The 24393-nt window shown below is 47.9% G+C and overlaps 1 protein-coding gene across 2 annotated transcripts in view; it reads left to right on the forward strand.

Annotated features, from left to right (window-relative positions):
• Positions 1–3608: 3608 nt before the first annotated feature.
• si:ch211-256e16.3 (kelch-like protein 20) overlaps positions 3609–24393 on the forward strand; it is a 36000-nt gene continuing 15215 nt past the window's right edge. Inside the window, exons 1-3 of one of the 2 annotated variants that reach the window (XM_052022567.1) lie at positions 3609–3616; positions 16690–17394; positions 21952–22138. In XM_052022567.1, coding sequence (XP_051878527.1) covers positions 16720–17394; positions 21952–22138 — 862 coding nt within the window. In that variant the 5' untranslated portion in view covers positions 3609–3616; positions 16690–16719. Of the gene's footprint in view, positions 3617–8374; positions 8434–16689; positions 17395–21951; positions 22139–24393 lie in introns of those variants that run through there. The other variant, XM_052022566.1, reaches the window with a different exon arrangement.

Raw genomic sequence — 24393 nt, forward strand, 5'->3', positions numbered from 1 at the left:
CTATGGGTTTCCTCCGGGTGCTCTGGTTTCCTCCCACATTCCAAAGATGTACAAGTTAGGAAGTTGTGGGCATGCTATATTGGTGCTGGAAGCGTGGCGACACTTGCGGGCTGCCCCCAGAACACCCTACACAAAAGATGCATTTCACTGTGTGTTTCGATGTACATTGGGATTGGTATTGGTTTATTATTGTCACTTGTACCGAGGTACAGTGAAAAACTTGTCTTGCATACCGATCGTACAGGTCAATTCATTACACAGTGCAGTTACATTGAGTCAGTACAGATTGTATTGATGTAGTACAGGTACAAACAATAACAGTACAGAGTAAAGTGTCACAGCTACAGAGAAAGTGCAGTGCAATAAGATGCAAGGTCACAACAAGGTAGATCGTGAGGTCAGATTCCATCTTATCGTATAAGGGAGCCGTTCAATAGTCTTATCACAGTGGGATAGAAGCTGTCCTTAAGTCTGGCGGTACGTGCCCTCGGGCTCCTGTATCGTTTACATGTGATTAATAAAGATATCAGGTTCTTGAACCAACCTTAAGAATCTACCTTTGACTATATTTCCCTCAACTTGCACTAATGTTTATTTTGTCCTGTATGTTCTGTCTAGTTCATGTAATTTATGTTTGTAATGTACTGTACTGCTGCTGCAGAAAGCTAATTTTCATGGCATTTCTACCCTGGGTCTGTGAGTGGAAGGGGGGCCTGCTAGTAGGGGTCACCCTGAACACATTGTCCTTGTGCTTCTAGGTGTAGACCTTCACAGAGGAACTGTAAAAGGTTCCTTTGTGAGTTGCTACTGTCCATCTTGTAGATAGCTCAGATTGGAGCCCTGGGCAGGTGCCTTAGTGCTGGAAGAGGTGTATGTATAGGATGGTGGATTGGGTACTAATCAAGCATATGATGGCAACCTTCTTGAATATTACTGGAGGTGTATTCACCTGGACAAGTGGAGTGTGCCTTGGGCAGATGTTGGGGAGTCAGAGATGGGTCACTAGACACAGGAAATCCAGCCTCTGTAACTTTAAATATGTATATTTTTCAGACTTCTTTAGAACTTGTTCTGATGAAAGGTCATTGATCAGAAATGTTAATCTGGTTTCTCTGTCCACTGACTGCTTGACCAGATGAATGTTTTACAGAATTTTCTGTTTTGAACCCAGCCTTTGACCTGCTCTTGGATCCACAGTAATTAAGCAGAGGGTGTTCAAGGTAAACTTCTGGTCAACGCTGTTGAGACAGGAAGGATAATAGAAATGAAAGAGAAGGGAGTGTGATTAAGTTCCCTTGTTGGAGATGATCATTTTTCACACTTGAATGGGCACAAGCACCATCTACCACTTACCTGGCCAAACTTAGACATTATTCAGGTCTTACTGCAGGTGAACACAAAGTACCTTACTATACAAGGGGCTACGTTGGCATCAGGATCAGCATCTGTCAGTCCTGCCCCAGTTTTCTCCTTCTTATCTCTGTCTTGGAAGGTTGGACGTTCAATCTCACTCTGCTGGGTTGAACACAAAACCCTGATTGGTGATCTGTTGCAGTATAACTGGAGGTAATGTCTTCCAAATGCAATGTTAAACCAAAGACTCTCAGTCTCCCAAGATCTCAGGATCCAAGAGCAGGTGAAAGGCTGAGTTAAAAACAGAAAATTCTGTAAAATATTCATCCGGTCAAGCAGCATCAGTGGGCAGAGAAACCAGATTAACATTTCCATGGTGGCATACAAAGAAGGAGGTACTTTCTCCTCGATTTTCTGACCAATAGACCAATGGCCATTATCACATTGCTGTTTATGGGAGCTGGCTGTCTGCAAATTGACCACCACATTTCTGACAATGTTCTCCCCGTGTCTGCGTGGGTTTCCTCCGGGTGCTCCAGTTTCCTCCCACATTCCAAAGACATACAGTTTAGGAAGTTGTGGGCATGCTACGCTGGCGCCGGAAGCCTGGCGACATTTGCGGGCTGCCCCCAGAACACTCAACGCAAAAGATGCATTTCACTGCGTGTTATCTTATTTTGTTAGAAACCACTTGGACATTCTGAGGTCATCAATAAAGGTGGTGACTAGGGAAAAAGAGGAAGTTATTCAGGCAAGGGATTTTCTGAGACAGATCTAATTATTGTAAGCTAATGATCTAATAACATATTAAACAGAAAATATGATAACGAGCTGAAAATGTTGGTAAGTTTGTTATTTCTGTCAAATATTATTGAATTGAAAGCACACTGTCAGGAATTATTGGTGAGTTTCCATTGCAATAAATCTATTGGCGTAGGGCCAGGATTAAAAGCAACTTCTACCTTTTATCCTAAACACACAGTCCTGACGTACTCTCTTCAAAGTCCTCCACTTGTCCAATTGCTTTGCCTGATGCCAAGTAACACATTACTTTTGTCATTAATTTTTAAACTTTATACTCAGGACTTCAGCCTAAAATCTTTGGAAAAAGTGAAAAAATTCAGTTGCTTACATCAAATTGATTTGTGTTTACTTAAAGAATTGTTGCGCGCACTTGAGTGAAATTAATACCACTTAACACATCTTTCTCTCCCAGTCCGACCAACACATAATGATTGGGTTTGCAGCATTAAACAGGGAAAATAAGTTTAATTATATGTAATTAAAGCATGTTTATAAAATGTATAATTAGAGATGCTACATATTTAGAAGTATTACTAATTATGTAATGTTGTCATTATTTGGTACATAACACTTATCCTCATATTTCACTCATCATAGGCACTGCTTTATGTAAATCAATGGTTGTTAAATTACAATTAGTCAACCTGTTGAAATGAAATATTGAAGTAATTTGTGGTTCTATAAATTGTAAAGGAAGTGTTTGCAATATAAACATATCACTTAAATTATTCAGTTTTCAAGCTTTCATTTGTAAGTTGTAACTTTAACAATAATAAGCAGTTAGTAGTTACCTTATTTCAATTTTTCTTAAAGCCCATACCTTATTAATAAGTTTTTTGTTTACAAGCTCTCTGTGCATTTCTGACGTACTCTGTTCTAAGTCCTTCATTTGTCCAATTGCATTCCCTGATGCAGTGTAACATAGTGATTCCATTATTCTCTAATACATTTACAGGACGTGTGTGTCAGGTGTAAGGGCAGCATTTATGGTCTTTCCTACTCATCAGAGGGTTTGACAATGTCACCAGGAGCTGTTTGTTACATTAGGTAAATGGTTTAGTACAGAGTTACAGGAAAACTAACAGTGTGAGAAAATTCAAGTGGATGGTATTTTAATGGAAGCTCCCTTCACTACACCAGAGATTATTAGGTAAGAATATTTAAAATGATGAAGCCACAAGGTGGAGTAGATGGAGATCGTTACCCTGAGATTCGAGATCAAGAAAAAGAGGCTATTGATACTTCATCTCGTCAACAAGCTCCCTGCAGAAGTGAGGGTGGGGTGTAAATTTGTTCAACCTTCCTTGACCCTACTGCAGAACCAAGATCACATCAACTTCAGACATCGAACTGCCATGTGCAGATGATGCTTATCTGTTCGCACGCTCCAAGGATGAGCAAATCGTCAGTGACCCTTTCCCTGAAGCATGCAAGAGGTCTTGCTCTAAACATCTGGAAGGTAAAGCTTCATCAACAATGTACTCTCATCTGCCTCTGATAATCAAAATCAGTGACAGGAGCTTTTGTTTTTACAAAACCAAGTTTATTGCAAAAACTAAACAAGTACTGTTTTTTTAAAAGGCAGTTGGACAGGTACATGGATTGGAAAGGTTTGGAAGGTTATGGGCCAAATGCTGGCAAATGGGACTACATTGGATAGGACATCTTGGTCAGCATGGACCAGTTGGGCCGAAGGGCCTGTTTCTATGCTGTATGACTCTCAGACTCTACAGTGCATCAAATTACTACAGAACACAACAACAACTAAACTTCAGCTAAATTATAACGTTACCATCCTGTTCCAGAATGCACTTAATGCCCTGCGGCGCCCAATGGTCCCGGAACACCTCCATGGTGCCTGTGGACACTGTGTGTTCTTTCTCCAGGGATACCCAGGCACAAACATAACCCTGGAAGATGGTCAAGCAGTCGGCTTGGGCGGAGCCCTGGGCTGCCTGCCTCCGTGACCCGCGAGTAGTCAGTCTGGCCAGGCCCAGGAACAAAGCAACCAGGACATCCTCCTGACAAGTCCCCTGGTTAACAGGTCGCTTTCCACAACTCAGGAGTCATATCAGTGAGGCCTGACATCATGGTCTCCCAACCTGCAGGAGTCCTTGCATTCCTTATGGATCTACTGTGCTTTGAGATGTTTATAGTGCATAACCTACTGTAAAGGGTGCAGAAGAGATTTACCAGGATGCTGCCTGGTTTAGAGAGTATGCATTATGAGGAGAGACTAAGGGAGCTAGGGCTTTACTCTTTGGAGAGGAGGATGAGAGGAGACATGATAGAGGTGTACAAAATAGTAAGAGGAATAGATAGAGTGGACAGCCAGCGCCTCTTTCCCAGGGCACCAATGCTCAATACAAGAGGGCATGGCTTTAAAGTAATGGGTGGGAAGTTCAAGGGAGATATCAGAGGGAGGTTTTTTATCCAAAGAGTGGTTGGGGTGTGGAATGTGCTGCCTGGGGTGGTGGTGGAGGCAGGTACATTGGTCAAATTCAAGAGATTGTTAGATAAGCATATGGAGGAATTTAAAATCGAGGGATATGTGGGAGGAAGGGGTTAGATAGTCTTAGGCGAGGTTTAAAGTTCGGCACAACATTGTGGGCTGAAGGGCCTGTATTGTGCTGTACTGTTCTATGTTCTATGTTCTATGTAAACACCTCAGAGCACAGGAGCAGTACCACTAAAGCTCCCTCTGCAAAATCCTGCGAATCCATGGGCAGGGTAAGTGAACCAACATGAGGAACCTCTCCCAGACCAGCATCACCAGCACCAAGGGTCTGATCAGGCTCACCCAGTTCCAGGCTAGTCTCGATTGCCCACCTGCCCAACACCAGACCCCCGAAGCAAGCTCTATGCTCAAGAGCTCCACCATGGTAAGCAATGTCCTGCGATGGAGAAGACATTTCAAGGATGCCCTCAGAACCTCCTTCAGAACATGTACCACCCGAGTTTTTGGAATCTCTGGTGGACGAGTGTTGGGAAGGGCGCCAGGTACGTTGACAGCAGCAGACGGGGACCAGGCGCAAACAGTGGAAGGAGCAATAATCCAATTAACCCATCCTCTCACCCCACCAAGCTCCACCTGTCTCACCCGTGACAGACAGTGCCATCATTTGCCTCAAACCCGTAGTGGAAGCAGGTCATCCCTGATCCTGAGGGGCTGCCTAATCGGAGAATTGGAGCATCAACATAGCCAATGGGTTATAGAATCACGGAATTGTACAGCACGGAAACAGGCCCTTCGGCCCAACTTGTCCATGTCAACCAAGTTGTCTACTTGAGCTAGACCCATTTCTCTGCATTTGGCCCATATCCCTTGAAACCATTCCTATCTGTCTACATACCTTTTAAACATTGTAATTGTCCCCACCTCTACCGCTTCCTCTGGCAGCTCATTCCATGTACTCACCACCCTCTGTGTGAAAACTTGCCCCTCAGGTCCCCTTTAAATCTTTCCCCTCTCACCTTAAACCTTTGCTCTCTGGTTTTAGACAATCCCCACCCTCTCACCTTAAAACTCTCTAGTTTTAGATTCCCCCACCCTGGGAAAAAGACTGTGACCTTATGATTTTATAAACCTCTATAAGGTCACCCCTCAGCCTCCTTCGCTCCAGGGAAAACAGTCCCGGCCTGTCCAGCCTCTCCTTATAACTCAAGCCCTCCAGTCCCGGCAACATCCTTGGAGATTGTAAGCTAATTTTATTCAGGTTCTGAGCACTTGTTACTCACCTCTAACTGCCCTTGAACTGAGTGACCTTCTTGCCATGCAACCACACGGGGTAGGTGTGAATTCACATACAGGCCCCACCAGGTACATTTGGGCAGATTGCCTCCCCTGAGGGTCATTAGAGAACTATCTTTACCTTTATGACAATCCAGCAGTTTTTGTACATCACTACCAGGCCTGGTTGATGTTTTTTCTTTATAACTTATTAATTGAATTTAAACTCAGTTTTCTGGATTGTTTGTCCAGGCCACTATTCACTAGTTCCAGAATCCTAGACTCATTCAGCACAGAAACAGACCCTTCGGCCCAACCAGTCCATGCCAACCACGGCACCCACCCAGCTAGTCCCAATTTCCTGCGTTCGGCCCATATCCCTCCAAGCCCTGCCCCTCGATGTACCTATCCAAGTGCTGCTTAAATGATACTGTTGTACCTGCCTCACCCACTCCCTCTGGCAGCTCATTCCATACACTCACCACCCTCTGCGTGAAGAAGTTGCCCCTTGGGTTCCTGTTAAATCTCTCCCCACTCAACTTAAGCTTCTTGATTCCCCAACCCTGGGAAAAAAGTTGGGTAATTCAACCACTGCATCACCACCCCGTACCCATTGCTGTAAGACGAGGGATTCAGGTTAGGAAGGGGAGAAACTTCATTGCGCAGAATGCTGTGAGACTGTGGAGTATAAAAAACCCACTTGCATTATACAGCAGAAATAAGAAGGCAAAACCTCCCAAGGTTCATTGAGGCAAGGTTCACTCTAGCCCGGTACATCACAGACACATCCCTCCCCACCATCGGTAGAATCTACAGGAGGTGCTGCCTCAAGAAGGCAACATCCATCATCAAAGATCCCCACTATCTGGGCCATGCCATCTTCTCACAGCTCCCATGAAGCCTGAAGTCCCACACCACCAGGTTCAAGAACAGCTACTTCCCTTCAACCATCCAGTTCATGAACCAAGATAAGATCTTTATTAGTCACATGTACATTGAAACATACAGTGAAATACACCTTTTGCGTAGTGATTTTGGGGGGCAGCCCGCAAGTGTCGCCACGCTTCTGGTGCCAACATAGCATGCCCATAACTTCCTAACCTGTATGTCTTTGGAATGTGGGAGGAAACCGGAGCACCCGGAGGAAACCCATGCAGACACGGGGAGAACGTACAAACTCATTACAGACGGTGGCCGAATTTGAACCCAGGTCGCTAATTTGCACAACCCCCAGAATAGCAACACTTTGCATTACAATGGACTTTGTTTTGTTTTGTTCTAATTGTGTTCTTTCTTGTACAAATTTGTGTAATTTATGTTTTCCTTGTGAACGTTCTGTCTCTAATGCTATGCCTGTGATGCTACTGCAAGTAAGTTTTCCATTGCACCTGTGCACACATGGACTTGTGCATGTGACAATGAACTCGACTTTGACTTTGGTTATCAAACAAGATCTGTCCTTCATTGTTTACTAACAGGTTAAAGGGAACTGGATATGGGACTAATGCAGACTCTTTGGTTCTGGATATTGTTAATTTAGCAGATAAGATCTTTATTAGTCACGTGTACATTGAAACACACAGTGAAATGCATCTTTTGCGTAGTGTTCTGGGGCCAGCCCACAAGTGTCGCCACACTTTCGGCGCCAATATAGCATGCTAACCGGGATAGTCTTTCTGTGTTTTTTAAATAAATCTTGCAAATATGTTACATATAGATACCTCATATTAATAATAATAAATACACAGAAAATGCTGGAAAAACTAAGCAGGTCAGGCAGCATCTGTGGAAACAGTAACATTTCAGCTCTGAGACCCTTCATCTGAACTAAGAAAGAAATGCTAATTTTGACCTTGTATTAATCATTATATAACATTATGCACATAGCCATATGCATTAATCAGCAATCTGCTGGAGGAACTCAGCAAGTCGAGCAGCATCTGTGGGAGGAAAGGGTGGAAGCTCTGCACAATGACCATATCCCGTATCTGCAGTTCCTTGTGACTGCATAAGATTAATCTTGCATACAGATTAGATAAATGTGTATACATTTTAGTAATCTTGAACGCACACTTTTTCTGCACAGTTAATGGGATGTGAATGCATTGCCTTAAAGGGCACTGAGTGCAGATTCAGCAATAACTTTGAGAGGTAATTGGAAACATGCTTGAAACTCTGCAGAACTCTGGTGTAGCAGCACAGTCCATGGGGCGAATTGGACCCCTCGCAACGCTGGAGACGGGACCCATGGACTGAATTACCCCCAGGTCAGCTTTAACTTTGCAAAGCCCCCCCCCCCTCCCCCTGCAGGACTGCATCGGGTGGCGCTAAATTGGCGGAAATAAAAAGCTGGACGGTGGTTTCCGCTTCCGGACAGGGTTGTATTGCGGGAGAGTTAAGGTAGGTGTGTGCGCGGCGCCGGGACTGGGTGATTGACAGCTCCCAGGGACCGGGTCCCGGGACTGGGTGATTGACAGCTCCCAGGGACCGGGTCCCGGGACTGGGTGATTGACAGCTCCCAGCGACCGGGACTCGGGACTGACACGGTGCGCGCTTCTGCTGCGGGACGGCTGTTGTCTGATTAAATGGGCAACCTTGCAGCGTGCGTTTATTATTGTAGAAGGGAGGGTAAAGTCTCCAGGTAGCATTGAGATCCGCCCCATCTGGTGCAATGTGTGCATTGGACGGGAGGGAGTTTTGGGATTGGGAAGAGGGTGCGTGGTTCTGCAGGTAATGACCTCCGTGGCGTCGTGAATCTGTTGAGCCTCAGGTACTCCGTCCAAACGCTGGCTTCCCCGGCTGTCTCCGACTGGCAAGTGCAGTCAGTCCACAGTCTAGACCAGTCCACACTCCGGCAGCCCACACTGTCTCCGACTGGCAACGGAGCCCCGCTGTGTTCGTCGCAATAACTTCGGCGTTGCGCTTGTGAGCAAATGTTCTCCTCCTCCGCTGACGGACGCGTGAGGGTGGCGAGTCCCCAGTTCTGCGATCCTTAACGTTAACTCCATTTCCCCAGATGCAGCCTGGTCATGCTGTGTAGTTTCAGTGTTGTTGTTTTGTGAAAGTGGAGTTGTCTTCAGTTTGAACAGAAAAACCATTGTCTGGTTGTGTTGTGCTAGGTGCCACACTGGAGTAGATTTTGCACTGAGTGGCTTCATTGTATTGAAGAGCCATCGTTGTACTGCAAATAACACTGAGCTTGTTCGGCTCTCTCTCTGTAGGAATGATTAGATAATGAAATTGTAGATGGGAGAGAGCTGAGGTATTGGTTTATTATTGTCACTTGTGCCAACGTACAGTGAAAAGCTTGTCTTACAAACCAGTCGTACAGGTCAATTCATTACACAGTGCGTTAGTACAAAGTGCATTGATGTAGTACAGGTAAAAACAATAACATTACAAAGTGTCACAGCTACAGAGAAAGTGCAGTGCTATAAGGTGCAAGGTCACAACAAGGTAGATCACGAGGTCAGAGTCCATCTCATTGTATGAGGGAACCGTTCAATAGTCTTATCACAGTGGGGTAGAAGCTGTCCTTAAGTCTGGTGGTACGTGCCCTCAGGCTCCTGTATCTTCTACCCGATGGAAGAGGAGAGAAGGGAGAATGTCCCGGGTGAGTGGGGTCTTTGATTATGCTGGCTGCTTCACCAAGACAACGAGAGGTAAAGAAGGGGAGGCTGGTGTCCGTGATGCGCTGGGTTGTGTCCACAACTCTCTGCAGTTTCTTGCGGCCCTGGGCAGAGCAGTTGCCGTACCAAGCCGTGATGCATTCAGATAGGATGCTTTCTTGATGCTATCATTGTGTTGCTATCTTGATGCAAACAGACGTTAGCTGGTCAGGATCACAATCAGATTTATTATCTCTGACTTAGATGATGTGAAATTTGTTGTTTTGTGGCAAAGACATAAATTACAAAACTAAATAGTACAAAAAAAATAACAAGGTAGTGTTCGTGGACTGTTCAGAAATCTGATGGCGGAGGGGAAGAAGCTGTTCCTGAATCGTTGAGTGTGGGTCTTCAGGGTCTTGTACCTCCTCCCCAATGGTAGTAATGAGAAGAGGGCATGTCCCGGATGGTGAGGGTCCTCAGTGATGGATGCTGCCGCCTTGAGGCACCGCCTCTTGAAGATGTCCGTGATGGTGGGGAGGGTTGTGCCTGTGATGGAGCTGGCTGAGTCTCCAACCCTCTGCAGCCTCTTGTGATCCTGTGCATTGGAGCCTCCATACCAGGCGGTGATGCAACCAGTCAGAATGCTCTCCACGTATATTTGTAGAAATTTGCAAGAGTCTTTGGTGATGGACCAAATCTCCTCAACCTCCAAATGATAGGATATATTAGTCACATGTACATCGAAACACACAGTGAAATACATCTTTTTGCATAGAGTGTTCTGGGGGCAGCCCGCAAGTGTCGCCATGCTTCCGGCGCCGACATAGCAAGCCCACAACTTCCTAACCCGTACGTCTTTGGAATGTGGGAGGAAACTGGAGGAGACCCACGCAGACACAGGGAGAACGCAGAAACTACTTGCAGACTGTGGCTGGAATTGAACCCGGGTCGCTGGCGCTGTAATAGCGTCGCGCTAACCACTACACCACCGTGCCTGCCTTCAGGGTTAGGGTTAGAGATGCAGGTGATAATGGCCACAGGTTGGTGTCCCGAAATAATGTAACGTGACGTTCTGGGAGTGCTGGCTCATCATCGTTGTCATGTTACGGTGTCTTGCTGCAACAGACAAAACGCTGGAGGAACTCAGCGGGTCAGGCAGCATCTATGGAGGGAAGTGGACAGTTGATGTTTCAGGTTGAGACCCTCCATCTGGACTGGTCTCTTGCTGTCTGATATTACTCCAGTAATAGGCGTTAAGGTGACATTGATCTAGAGGTGGGAGTTCAAATCCCACCATGGCAGCTGGGAGTTAAAATCCGAAACAGTTACTCATGAAGGCAATAATGTCAGCCTTCCTTGTCCTCTCTGGTTTAAGGCCCCAGGCCGATCAATGTGGTGGCCACTGAATGTTTTGTTCATGCTCCTAGGATGTGGATGCTGGCAGTGTCTGTTTCCAAGTACCCCTGAGCTGAGGAAGTGGTTAGACCTTGTCTATCTTGGTGGGTCTGGAGTCACACACGGGCTAGATTTCCTCCACTGGAGGACTATTATTCAAACAGATGGGTTTTTACAAAACTCTGGGAGTTTGGTGGACACCATTAGACAACCGTGCTTCACCAAAGGTAAGCTAACAGAGACTAGTCTTGCACTCCAGGTATATTTGAGGTCCCTCAGCTGCTGTGGTACGACCTGAACCTCTGTTTTTGGAACAGTGTAACCCCTACAACATTACAACAAGGTTAAAAATGATCCCACGACCACGTTTCTAACCCTTAGCAACCCAATTCGTGGGGGAATGGACGATGACAGATCCTGGTTTTCCCAGTGACATCCGGATTCTGTGAACAAGGACGGTAATCAAGGTCAAGTCAAAGTCGAGGTTATTGTCAGATGCACAAGTCCATGTGTGCACGGGCGCAATGAAAAACTTACCTGCTGCAGCATCACAGGCACAGCATCAGATAAGCAGCATTCACAAAAAAAAATAAACATATTAAACAAGAGAGAACGTAATAAGAACAAAACAATGTCTATTTTAGTGCAAAGTGGTCCCAGTGTTGCTGCACTGAGGCAGTGACTAGGGTTGTGCCGGTTGGTTCAAGAACCGAATGGTTGAAGGGAAGTAGCTGTTCTTGAACCTGGTGGTGTGGGACTTCAGGCTACTGTACCTCCTGCCCAATGGGAGCTGTGAGAAGATGGCACGGCCCAGATGGTGGGGATCTTTGATGTTGGATGTTGCCTTCTTGAGTCAACGCCTCCTGTAGATACTCCCGATGGTGGGGAGGGATGTGCCCGTGATGGGAGCTGTGAGAAGCTTGTGTGAGAGTCAACGTATACTAGGAGCAGACCATTTGGCTCTCTGAGCCTGTTCCTACATACAATACAATCATCGCTGATCATTTAGCGGTATATATTCCCGTTCTCTCTCCTTCTCCCACCCCCCACTCCCTACCTTATTGTCTTTTGTCTAGAAATCTCTACCTCATTTTGTGGTAGGGAATTCCATGGGTTCACCCTCTGAGTGAAGAGACCTCTCCACATCTCTGCTCTAAATGTCCTATCTCTGTATCCAGGGTGCGACCTCCAATTTTTCCTCGCGCTCGCTCGCTCGTGCTCTCTCTCTTTTTGGCAAATGTGCGACCCATTTACCCCACACACAATTGGAAGAGGGATCTCCTGCACCAATTGTTGGTGCTTTGCTTTTGGGTCGAGAAAACGTCGGCTGGTGAGTCATTGTTTACCGGAGGTCCTTTTGTGACTCTCCACATTCCTCGCCCCGCTCTCCCTTGGTGTCAGTGGTGCCTTTTTGAGGACCAAAGGTTGTTTGGAGCTTGTTGAGTTGGGTGGGGCGGATCACCTTTGGTCCAACAGCCAAGGAGTCGGTTCAGGAGGACGAGCTCCACTTTCTAAAGCTAACTGGCAGGACGTAGTCCACAGGTACTGACCGCCCGCTGCCAGTGTGGAGACACACCAGAGACGGCAGACACTGGAATCTGGAGCAACAAACAAACTCTGCTGGAGGAACCCGGCGGGTCAGGCAGTGTCTGTGTTGTTGGGGGGGGGGGGTGGTATTGTGGACAGTCGATGTTCTGGGTCGAGACCCTTCAAAGGTGGACTGGGGAGATGGCCAGTAGAGAGAGGTGGCAGGAAGGTGTCATGCAAGGGGTAGGTGGATTCAGGTGAGGAGGGGGGAGTGGGAATGGCGACGGAGGCCGGGAGGTGGAGGTGACCGAGGGCTGCGGACGGTGGGATCTGATAGGAGAGGAAGGTGGAGCGTGGAACCAAATAAGGGAGGGTGGGGAGGGCAGGTGGGGACAGTGGGGGGAGGGGTGGGTGATGGAGCGAGTGGAGGAGGGGGAAAGACTAGTGTCGGTGTGAGTGTCCTGGTGTCACTGCCTGGGGTGTGTTGGTGAGCATTCACTCTCCGAGGAGCGGGGCAGTTTGGAAATTGGGATTTTGTGCCTTTGTGGGTGTGAGGTAACGTTAATCGAAGCTTGTGGCCGTAAAAGGATGAAGCAGTTGGGAATCTGCATTTCTGTGGCGCCTCTCGCAGCGCACAGATGCCCCAGAGTTCCCAAGTCCCTGTTGCAATGTTTGAAAGTGGCAGCCAGCGTGAAAGCAAATCAGGTCAGTGGCCTTGGTGTCGCTGAGGGACGGGTACTAACCGGGGTGACCAGTCGCAGTGGGTTATCTGGACAGGAGTTAAACGACTCACCTGAGTCGGAGGTGAGACGTCACCAGTGGGTTTAAGGCCGAGTTCTACACGGGGAGCCTTGTATCGGAACGAGGCAAGTGTGCTCGGAAAGAGCTGGTGCAGTCACAATGGGCAGAATGGCCTCTTGCACGGGTGGGATCTGAGTGCTGCTTGCTCAGAATCGCTGTAGCTGTGGTTGGCTTTGTGTTACAAGGGCTGACTTTCATTCTGAAGGCACCTTGTGCATCCCGACACGACCTCCCTTGCACTTTCCCGGGTGTAGTCACTGTAGTACTGCAGGAAATGTGACGGCATTTTGTGCAGAGCACGCTCCCACAGCCAGCAGTGTGACAAGGACCAGATCGTAGATGTATGTACTAGGAGCAGGAGTGGACCACTCTGCTCCTCTAATCTGCTATACCATTCAGCTTGAGTTAAACTTTATACAGCACGGTAACAGGATCTTGTGGCCTAATGAGTCTGCACTGCCCACTTAAACCCATGTTAACCTCCCTGTAGCACTTTGGAATGTGGGAGGAAACCGGAGCACCCGGAGGAAACCCATGCAGACACGGAGAGAACGTACAAGCTCCTTACAGACAGCGGCGGGAATTGAACCCCGATTGCTGGTGCTGTAATAGTGTTTCACTAACCACTACGCTGGTTAAAATGGGTGAGCCCTTATTTTTAAACATTGCTCCTGAGTTTTGGATTCTCCCACAAGAGGAAACGTTCACTCTATCAGCATCCCTCCGCATCCTGTGTTTCAGCAAAGTCTCCTCTTACTAAACTCTAGTGTACAAATGCAGCCTGTCTAACTTTTCCTCAAAGACTCTCCGCCCATCTGGGGTATTGGTCTGGTAAACCTCTGAACTGTTTGCAACACATTAACGTCCTTAAATAGACTAATACCACACAGACCCTATCCAGATAATGAACGGGCTCTGTTTTTGCAGACGTCCTTGAGTTCATTTTGTCTGTAAATTGAAAAATACACAAAAATCACTCAATACGGTAACTGTACCTCCACAGTGTTGTAGAGAAGGGCATCAAAAGCCCGTAAGACTGATAAGAACAATTACTAAAAGTGGAGAGAGAGAGAGAGAGGAAACTAGTTTTGCCGTTTGTAGGAACAAGCGTTTGTACGTACGTTGGACTTTTGAATTCAATAATATTACGGGAGCTCAGTTGTACGTAAGGAGTGTCCACAAGTTGTATGTTTGTAACCCAGGGACGGCTTGTACACAACATCCAGATGTGATCTCACCACTGCCCTATGCAACAGAAGCAAAACCTTCCCCTTTTGTGTTCAACTCCCCCAGCAATAAACAATAAGATTCCGTCAACTCTCTTAGATTAATTACCGTAAAACTCCGATAATCTGGATTGGCAGATGCGGTGCTGGATTATCAGATTTTCTGGACTATGGGAAGTTATTTCTATTCATATCTAAACATAGAATACTGCAGCGCAATACAGGCCCTTCGGCCCACGATGTTGTGCCGACATTTTATCCTGCTCTAAGATCTATCTAATTCTTCCCCCCCCACATAGCCCCCCACTTCTCTATCATCCATGTGTCTAGTTTTAAATGTCCCTCATGTATCTGCCTCCACAGTCTTGATTCAATTTTAAGAAGTTACATTGCACAATGGTAAATTGTCCAGTGATTGGGAACTGGGGCCCTGGTGAGTGAGCATTGTAACCATCACCTGGTGAGCCAGATGCCAATCCATTGGGATTTCCCAATAGTCAGATGGCGGATTATTGGAATTTTGCTATACCTGTGTACTAGTCTTTTTACTGGACTACTCGGGGGCAGAGAGGGTTTAATGTTGATGGTTTTTTTATTATTATTGTCCCAATACAGTGAAAAGCTTTTGTTTTGCGTGCACCTAACCCTAATATCCCATCTGAGAGTCAGCACCTCCGATAGTGTCGTCCTGGGAGTGTCGGAAGGGAGCCTCAAACCCAGGACCATGAGGTGGGAGTGAGACCCAGCGGGATGGTGTTGGGGAGAGTTGTAGAACAGAGGGACCTTGGAGTACAGTACATTGGCTCCCTGAAAGCGGTGTCGCTGGGTGGTGAAGAAGGCATTTGGCACGCTGGCCTTCAGTCAGGACACTGAGTGCAAAAGTTGGGATGTTGCAGTTGTACAGGATGTTGGTGAGGCTGCATTTGGAGGACTCTTGCAAACTTCTACAGATGTACAGTGGAGAGCATTCTGACTGGTTGCATCACTGCCTGGTGTGGAGGCTCCAATGCACAGGATCGCAAGAGGCTGCAGAGGGTTGTAGACTCGGCCAGCTCCATCATGGGCACAACCCTCCCCACCATCGAGGACATCTTCAAGAGGCTGTGCCTCAAGAAGGCAACATCCATTATTAAGGACCCTCACCACTGGGGACATACCTGCTTCTCGTTACTACCATCGGGGAGGAGGTACAGGAGCCTGAAGACCCACACTCAACGATTCGGGAACAGCTTCTTCCCCTCCGCCATCAGATTTCTGAACGGTCCATGAACACTGCCTCGTTATTCCTCTTTTGCACTATTTATTTATTTTTGTAACTTATAGTAATTTTTATGTCTTTATGTCTTGTACTGTGCTGCTGCCACAATACAACACATTTCACGACATGTATCAGTGATTCTGACTCTGAATATCGTGTTCGGTTTTGGTCACCCTGCTGTAGGAAAGATGCCATTAAGCTGGAAAGAGCGCAGAGGAGATTTGCAAGGATGTTGCTGGGACTGAGTTGCAGAGAGAAGCTGAGCAGGTTGGGGCTTCTTTCACTGGAGTGTTGGAGAATGAGGGGCGATCTTATAGAGGTGTATAAAATCATGAGGGGTATAGATAGGGTGAACGCACTCGGTCTTTTTCCCAGCGTTGGGGAATCAGGGACTAGAGTGCATAGGTTTAAGGTGTAAGGGGAGAGATTAATAGGAACCTGCGGGGCAACTCTTTCACCCAGAGAGTGGTCCATATATGGAATGAATTGCCAGGGGAAGTGGTTGAGGCAGGTACATTGACAACATTTAAAAGTACTTGGACAAGTACATGGGTAGGAAAGGTTTAGAGGGATATGGGCCAAACACGGGCAGATATTTAAGATATTTATTTATTAGTCACATGTACATCAAAACACACAGTGAAGTGCATCTTTTGCGTAGCGTGTTCTGGGGGCAGCCCGCAAGTGTCGCCACGCTTCCGGCGCCAACATAGCATGTCCACAACTTCCTAACCCGTATGTCTTTGGAATGTGGGAGGAAACCGGAGCACCCGGAGGAAACCCACGCAGACACGGGGAGAATATACAAACTCCTTGCAGCGGGAATTGAACCCAGGTCACTGGTGCTGTATTAGCGTTATGCTAACAGCCACACTACTGTGCTAGCTGAGATGGGAGTCTTGGTCGGTGTACGCCGGTTGGGCCTGTTTCTGTGCTGTATGCCTCTATAACAGCGGATGTTATTAACGGAATTTCCTCTTGCAGTTGCCAGGGCCGTTTTGGGAAGCGGGAGACATGGATTCTGCTGTGCTGGACACAACCAACCCCTCTGAGGTCGAGGGCTACGACTTCCTGGAGCCAGGACACTCGGGCAAGGTTCTGGAGGGACTCTACAGCCTGTGGCTGAACCAGATCTTCTGCGACGTCACCCTGTGTTGTGACGGGCAGGAGTTCCCCTGCCACCGCATTGTGCTAGCCTCCTTCAGCTCCTACTTCAGGGCCATGTTCTGCACGGGGCTGATGGAGTCACGGCAGGAGCGAGTGGCCATAAATGGCGTGGAGCCACAGATGGTGGGGCTGTTGGTGGCCTACTCCTACACCAGCCGCGTGCACATCACCAGGGCCAACGTCCAGGCCCTGCTGGCTGCTGCCAACCTCCTGGATGTCCCGCCGGTGAGGGAGGCCTGCTGCAAGTTCCTGGAGCAGCAGATGGACGAGACCAACTGCGTGGGCATCCACTGCTTCGCGGAGGCCCACTCCTGCGTGGAGCTGCAGGCCAGGAGCCTGGCGTACATCCTGCACCACTTCCAGGCCGTCCACACGCAGGAGGAGTTCCTCTCGCTCTCCGCCGAGAAGCTGACTGAGATCATCTCCAGCGATGACCTGAACGTGACCAGGGAGGAGACGGTCTTTGACGCTGTGGTGCTCTGGATGGAGAGGGTTCGGTCGAGGAAGCACAACTTTGAGAAGGTGAAGGGCGTTCTTGCTGTCTGCTGCGGCTCTAGCTGCATCAGAGTCGGGAAACAGGCCCTTTGGCCCAACTGGTCCATGCTGACCAAGCTAGTCCCATGTGGCCCACGTTTCCCTAAACCTCTCCACGTGGCCAAGTGTCTTTCAGTTGTTAATGTACCTGCCTCAACCACCTCCACTGGCAGCTCGTTCCACAAGCTGACCACCCTCTGGGTGAAGAAGTTGCCCCTCAGGTTCCTACTAAATCTCTCCCCTCTCACCTGTGCCCTGTAGTTCTTGATTCCCCAACCCTGCGAGGGTAAAAGACTGTGTCACAGAATAAGAGTGGATGTCAAAGGTTGGGTAAACAGTTACAATAAGGGACATAGAACATAGAACAGTAGAGCACAGAACAGGCCCTTCGGCCCACAATGTTGTGCTGACATAGCTAATCCCTCCTACCTACAGAATGCCCATATCCCTCTATTTTCCTCTCATTCATGTGCCCATCCAAGCCCCTCTTAAAAGCCCCCAATGAATTTGCCTCCACCACCCAATCAGGCAACACATTCCAGGCATCCACCACCCTCTGAGTAAAAAAAACTTACCCCTCACATCTGTTCTGAAGCTACCCCCCTCACCTTAGAAGCATGCCCTCTGGTATTGGATCGGTCAATAATGGGAAAAAGATATTTCTTGTGCACCCTATCTATGCCCCTCATCTACCTCACCTCCCGTAACTCTCTATTTTTCTTTTATCCATGTCCCTATCTAATCATCTCTCAAATGACCCAATGGACCAAACCCAAATCGATGGACAGACAACAGAAGAAACTATTTCTTTGCAGAGTCCAGTCGTGTTGACACGGGGACCGGTTAATGTTGACACTGGGTTCAGCAGATGAAGGTCTGCTGATACGGGAACAGTGGATATGTGGGACTGGGAAAAGTGCTGGTGTGGAGGATGGTTGGGTCTCCATCCCAGGCAAAGCGCTGACAATGCGGAACCGTATGGTGCTACAGGAGGCTGTTCAATCCAACAAGTCCGTTCTGACTTTTTTTTCAAAGACCAATCCACTTGTTGAAATACACAAATCTCTGAAGGGCTGGGGGCCCGGAGGTTGGTTTTCCCGATTGGGGTCCCAGAATGAGCCGTCACAGTCTTGGGACGTGGGACAGGACGTACAGTATTGAGATAAGCAGAAGTCTCGGGGTGGTGACTTTGTCTTTACCTCTCGTTGTCTTGGTGAAGCAGCCAGCATAATCAAAGACCCCACCCACCCGGGACATTCTCTCTTCTCCCCTCTTCCATCAGGTAGAAGATACAGGAGCCTGAGGGCACGTACCACCAGACTTAAGGACAGCTTCTACCCCACTGTGATAAGACTATTGAACTGTCCCCTTATACAATGAGATGGACTCTGACCTCACGATCTACCTTGTTGTGACCTTGCACCTTATTGCACTGCACTTTCTCTGTAGCTGTGACACTTTACTCTGTACTGTTATTATTTTTACCTGTACTACATCAATGCACTCTGTACTAACTCAATGTAACTGCACTGTGTAATGAATTGACCTGTACATTTGGTTTGCAAAACAGTTTTTCGCTGTATCTCGGTACAAGTGACATTAATAAACCAATACCAACCGTTCACATTCACCACCACAGGACTGTGGAGGTCGGGTCGCTGAATGTACTTGGGGAGACGGCTGGACTTCTGGTTACACTGGGGGAGAGGGGGAATGTTGAGGTAGGTGATTAGACGTGATCACATTAAATGGTGGAACAGGCTCAAAGGGCCAAATGGCCTATTTTCTATGCTTTGAGCCAGCTCAGATTTCTTCCCCACAGCCTTGCCGTTGTTTTAATCCATGTATTTCAATCCCTTTGGATGAACAGTGTCACTTAATCAGTGGCACCAGGGAAGCCCTGAAGCAGATCTTTTTTTTCCTAATTTTTAAAAAGAAAAGTTACGACTTACACTTCTGCTAATCTCCCTTGTGGCCCATCGGTGCACCTCCAATGTGTGTCCGTGGTCCGTCTTTGGGAACCCCTGCTGAGCATGGACGGGCCACACCTGGCTACGGAGGAGCAGACACTTCACTGATCAATGAGATCACGGTCAGCTCCACAGAAACACCTTTGCCCCGTCACCTGTACCTTCTGGTGAACCAAAACCTAAACAACAACAAAAAAAATAGTGAAAATCAAATTGCAGATGCTGGAAGTCGAAAACCGACAGTGCTGGAGACACTCAGCAGGTCAAGCAGCATCTGTGGGGAGAGAAACAGTGAATGTTTCAGGAAATATTAACTCTGTTTCTCTTCTCACGGATGCAGGCTGACCTGCTGAGTATCTCCACCACTTCCTGTTTCTTGTATTTAAAATAAAGCTGAGTTAAGTTCGAGAGCAGCAGCAATTGCCACGTTTAAATGTTCCATCTACTCTTTGATGTACAGAGAGATCTTGGGGTCCAAGTCCATGGCTCCCTGAAAGTGGTCGTGCAAGCAGACAGGGTGGTAAATGTGTGTGGCATGCTTGCCTTCGTTGACCAGGACACTGAGTACAGGAGTCAGCAAGTCACGTTGCAGCTGTATAAAAACTTCGGTTAGGCCGCACTTGGAGTATTGTGTGCAGTTCTGGTCGCCCCATTACAGGAAGGATGTGGAGGCTTTTGGAAAAGGTGCAGAAGAGGTTCACCAGGATGCTGCCCGGATTAGAGAGTATGAGCTATGAGGAGAGGTTGGACAAACTTGGGTGGTTTTCACTGGAGCGTCAGAGGCTGAGAGGAGACCTGATAAAGTTGATAGCAGTATGAGAGGCAGAGATAGGGCAGACAGTCAGAATCATGTCCGCTGGTATCAAACAAAGGAGATGTCTAATATTGGATGTGCATTTAAGGTGAGAGGGGGAAAGTTTAAAGGAGATGTGCGGGGCAAGTTTTTTTAATATACAGAGTGGTGGGTGCCTGGAACAGGCTGCCAGGGGTGTTGGTGGAGGCAGATATGATAGTGGCTTTTAGACAGACACGAGTGTGCAGGGATTGGAGGGATGTGGATCTCGTGCAGGCAGAAGGGATTTGACACTGTGTTTGGCACAGACATGGTGGGCCGAAGGGCCTGTTCAGTGCTGTGCTCTACTGTTGCATGATTTGTACCCTGCTTACAGCGTTGTGCCTTGTTCCCCTTGCTGTCTGTGTGGTGAAGGTGGGGGCTACCTTCCCCACAGCTACCTGTATCTATGTCCTGGGTTAAAACCCAGCGACCTGCAGAAAGAGTAAACAGAATATGTGGGAGGGAAGGGTTAGATAGAGCAGGATAAAATGTCAGCACAACATTGTGGGCTGAAGGGCCTGTACTGTGCTGTAATGTTCTATTTAATATTGAAGATTCAACTACGTCGCTTCCAATTTGCAGGGAGTGCACCCAAGTTTCACCCTAGCCAGGTCAGGTAGCAGAGAGAGAACCTCAACGATGCTGGTCAAAGACCAGGTATCGGAACTGGGAAATGCTGGGAAACAGCAGCTCTCATTTACATTTGAGTCTTTAACAGAGCAAGGTGCTACACTGCTTGACACCGGTAGGCATGGGAAATATTGGGACAGGTGGCCCAAAGGTTGGTCAGATGTGTGTCTTGTAGCAAGTGATGGGGGCTGAGGTTTGGAGAGGTATGGCAGAGCGGGGGGTCTTGGTAACTTGGTGCAGCAATTAAGTCTGGGGTGGAGCAAGGGGCCAGAATTGGAGGAGTGCAGAGACCTCGGAGTGCTGGAGAAGACTGGTATTGGTTTATTATTGTCACTTGTACTGAGGTACAGTGAAAAACTTGTCTTACAAACTGATCGTACAGGTCAATTCATTACACAGTGCAGTTACATTGAGTTAGTACAGAGTGCATTGATGTAGTACAGGTAAAAACAATAACAGTACAGAGTAAAGTGTTACAGCTACAGAGAAAGTGCAGTGCAATAAGGTGCAAGGTCACAAGGTAGATCGTAAGGTCAGAGTCCATCTCATTGTATAAGGGAACCGTTCAATAGTCATCACAGTGGGGTAGAAGCTGTCCTTGAGCCTGGTGGTATGTGCCCTCAGGCTCCTGTATCTTCTGCCTGATAGAAGAGAGAATGTCCTGGGTGGGTGGGGTCTTTGATTATGCTGGCTGCTTCACCAAGACAGCGAGAGGTAAAGACAGAGTCCAAGGAGGGGAGGCTGGTAAAAACAATAACAGAATACAGAGTAAAGTGTCACTGCTACAGAGGAAGTGCAGTGCAGGCAGGCAATAAGGTGCAAGGTCACAACAAGGGAGACGTCTGATCCCATTGAAGTCAGACGAGGATGGTAATGGCCAAGTAGGATGCTGCGATTGTTGTAACGTGGGGAGGGAGCGATGGAATGACATGGACTAGACACAAGTTCAAGTTTATTCTTGTCGTAGGCATACATACATCGGGTATAAATGCCATGAGAATTAGCTTCCTGCAGCAGCAGCAGAGTACGTTACAAGACGAGGACAAACGTAAATTAACATAAACTTAAGTTAGCATAAATTATGTACAACTCACACCGAAGCTCTTTCAGATCTTAGAGCACATCCGCCTGCCCTTGATCAGTCCCTATTACATCCACGACGTCATCGAATCCCAGAGCATCGTCCAGGAGTCTCTCCCGTGCCAGCGACTGATCGCAGAAGCCAAGGACTACCTCTTGTTGCAAGATCGACGCGGTGAGATCTTCGGACCCCGGACCCGCCCTCGAAGATCAGCAGGTGAGTTGCTGGGACCAACCCTCTGCGGCTGCATTTGTATAGCTCCTTCTTTGTCTTTGTCCGTTGTGCTAACTTTAGAGTTTCCTTCGGCTCATCCCATTTGGAGTCTGTGAGGTGGTCAAAATGTCACCAGTTTGTGGACCAGTTGGATCGGTCTCTTCAGGGCTGAGTGTCCATTGTAAATGTCCGCGACTGTTCTGCGATTCTGTGACCCCGTTCGTAGTTTGGGACATGGACCCTTACCCTCTCCAACCTCTCATTTACTCAGTGGTGTGTGGGAATGTGCCAGAAAGTTGTGGATTCCAGTCCTGTCCAAAGATGGGAGTAGTTTGTGACTCCAGTCCAGTGCTGAGGGAGTATCACTTGTCAGGAAGGTGTGAAACCCAAGTCTCAAAGATGTCGAAGATCTCATGGCTTTGTTTGAAAAGAGGAAGGGACTTGGTCACGTTGCCACTGATGGTCAGGTCACGTGCCCCCCTCTACAACTGGCTTGTAGACTTCCTGACCGAAATGGTCCTAACACTTCATCCACCCTGGCCCTGCACACTGGTGCTCCCCAGGGTAGTGCGCTCAGCCCCCTGTATACCCACGACTGTGCGGCCAAATACAGCGCCAACTCTATCTTTAACTTCGCCGATGCTACCACTGTTTTAGGCCCATTCAACAGTGACGATGAGATGGAGTACGGGAAGGAGATCATAAACCTTGTGTCGTGGTGTCAGAACAACAACCTCGCCCTTGGAGTCAGCAAGACGAAAGAGCTGGTTGTTGACGTAAGGAAGTAGGGAGGAGAACACAACACTGTCCTCGTCAATGCTGTGGAGATGTTCAACAGCTTCAAGTCCCTTGGCATCCATCATCACCAGCAATCTCTCCTGGTCCCTTCACGCTTGATGCAGTGATCTCCAAAGCACACTGGTGTATTTACTGTTTTAGGCATGTTCAGGAGGATTTTCTCGAACTTCTACAGTGCAGATCAGCAGTAACATCTCCTCCTCACTGGCAGTCAACACGGTGCACCTCAAGGATGCGTGCATGGCCACTGCTCAACGCTCTCTACACTCATGACTGTGGCTAGGCACAGCTCAAACGCCATCTATAAATTCGCCGATGACACCACTGTTGTTGGCAGAATCTCAGATGGCGACGAGGAGGTGTACAGCAGTGAGATAGATCGGCTGGTTGAGTAGTGTTGCGACAACAACCTTGAACTCAACATCAGCAAGACCAAGGAATTGATTGTGGACTTCAGGAAGGGGAAAATCAGGAGAACACACACCAGTCCTCATTGATGGGTCAGCGGTGGAGAGGGTGAGCAGCTTCAAGTTCCCGGGTATCAACATCTGAGGATCCATCCTGGGCCCAACACATTGATGCAATCACGAAGAAGGCACACCAGTAGTTCTGTTTTGTTAGGAATTTGAAAAGATTTGGTATGTCACCAAAGACTCCTGCAAATTTCTACAAGTGTACAGTGGAGAGCATTCTGACTGGTTGCATCACCACCTGGTATGGAGGCTCCAATGCACAGGATCGCAAGAGGCTGCAGAGGGTTGTAGACTCAGCCAGCTCCATGATGGGCACAACAATCACCACCAGCGAGGACATCTTCAAGAGGTGGTGCCTCAGGAAGGCAACATCCATTATTAAGGACCCGGGACATAACTGCTTCTCGTTACAACCATCAGGAAGGAGGTACAGGAGCCTGAAGACCCACACTCGACGATTCAGGAACGGCTTCTTCCCCTCCGCCATCAGATTTCTGAACGGTCCATGAACCCAAGAACACCACCTTGTTATTCCTCTTTTGCACTAATTCATTTATTTTTTGGTAACAGTAATTTTTATGTCTTGCATTGTACTGCTGATACAAAACAACACATTTCATGACGTATGTCAGTGATAATAAACCTGGTTCTGATGCACTGTACAAAGTATCCTGACAGGTTGCATCTCAGCCTGGGACGGCGATGGCTCTGCTCTGGGCCATCGGAACCTGCAGAGAGTGGTGAACACTGCTCAGTCCATCACAGGCTCCTCACCTCCTTCCATCCAGTCCGGCTTCACCGTGCGTTGCTTCAGGAAGACTAACAGGATGCCTGCCACCCTGGCCATTCCTTCTTCTCTCTTCTACCTTCTGGAAGAAGATACAGGAGCTTGAAAGTCCGGACGTCCAGACTTAGAACAGCTTCTTCCCCACCGCTCTGAGTCCTGAACCAACCACCCCTGTCACGTCCCTTCCCGGTTGGTGCTGT

Source organism: Pristis pectinata, chromosome 8, assembly GCF_009764475.1.
Source record: "Pristis pectinata isolate sPriPec2 chromosome 8, sPriPec2.1.pri, whole genome shotgun sequence".
Taxonomy (NCBI): domain Eukaryota; kingdom Metazoa; phylum Chordata; class Chondrichthyes; order Rhinopristiformes; family Pristidae; genus Pristis; species Pristis pectinata.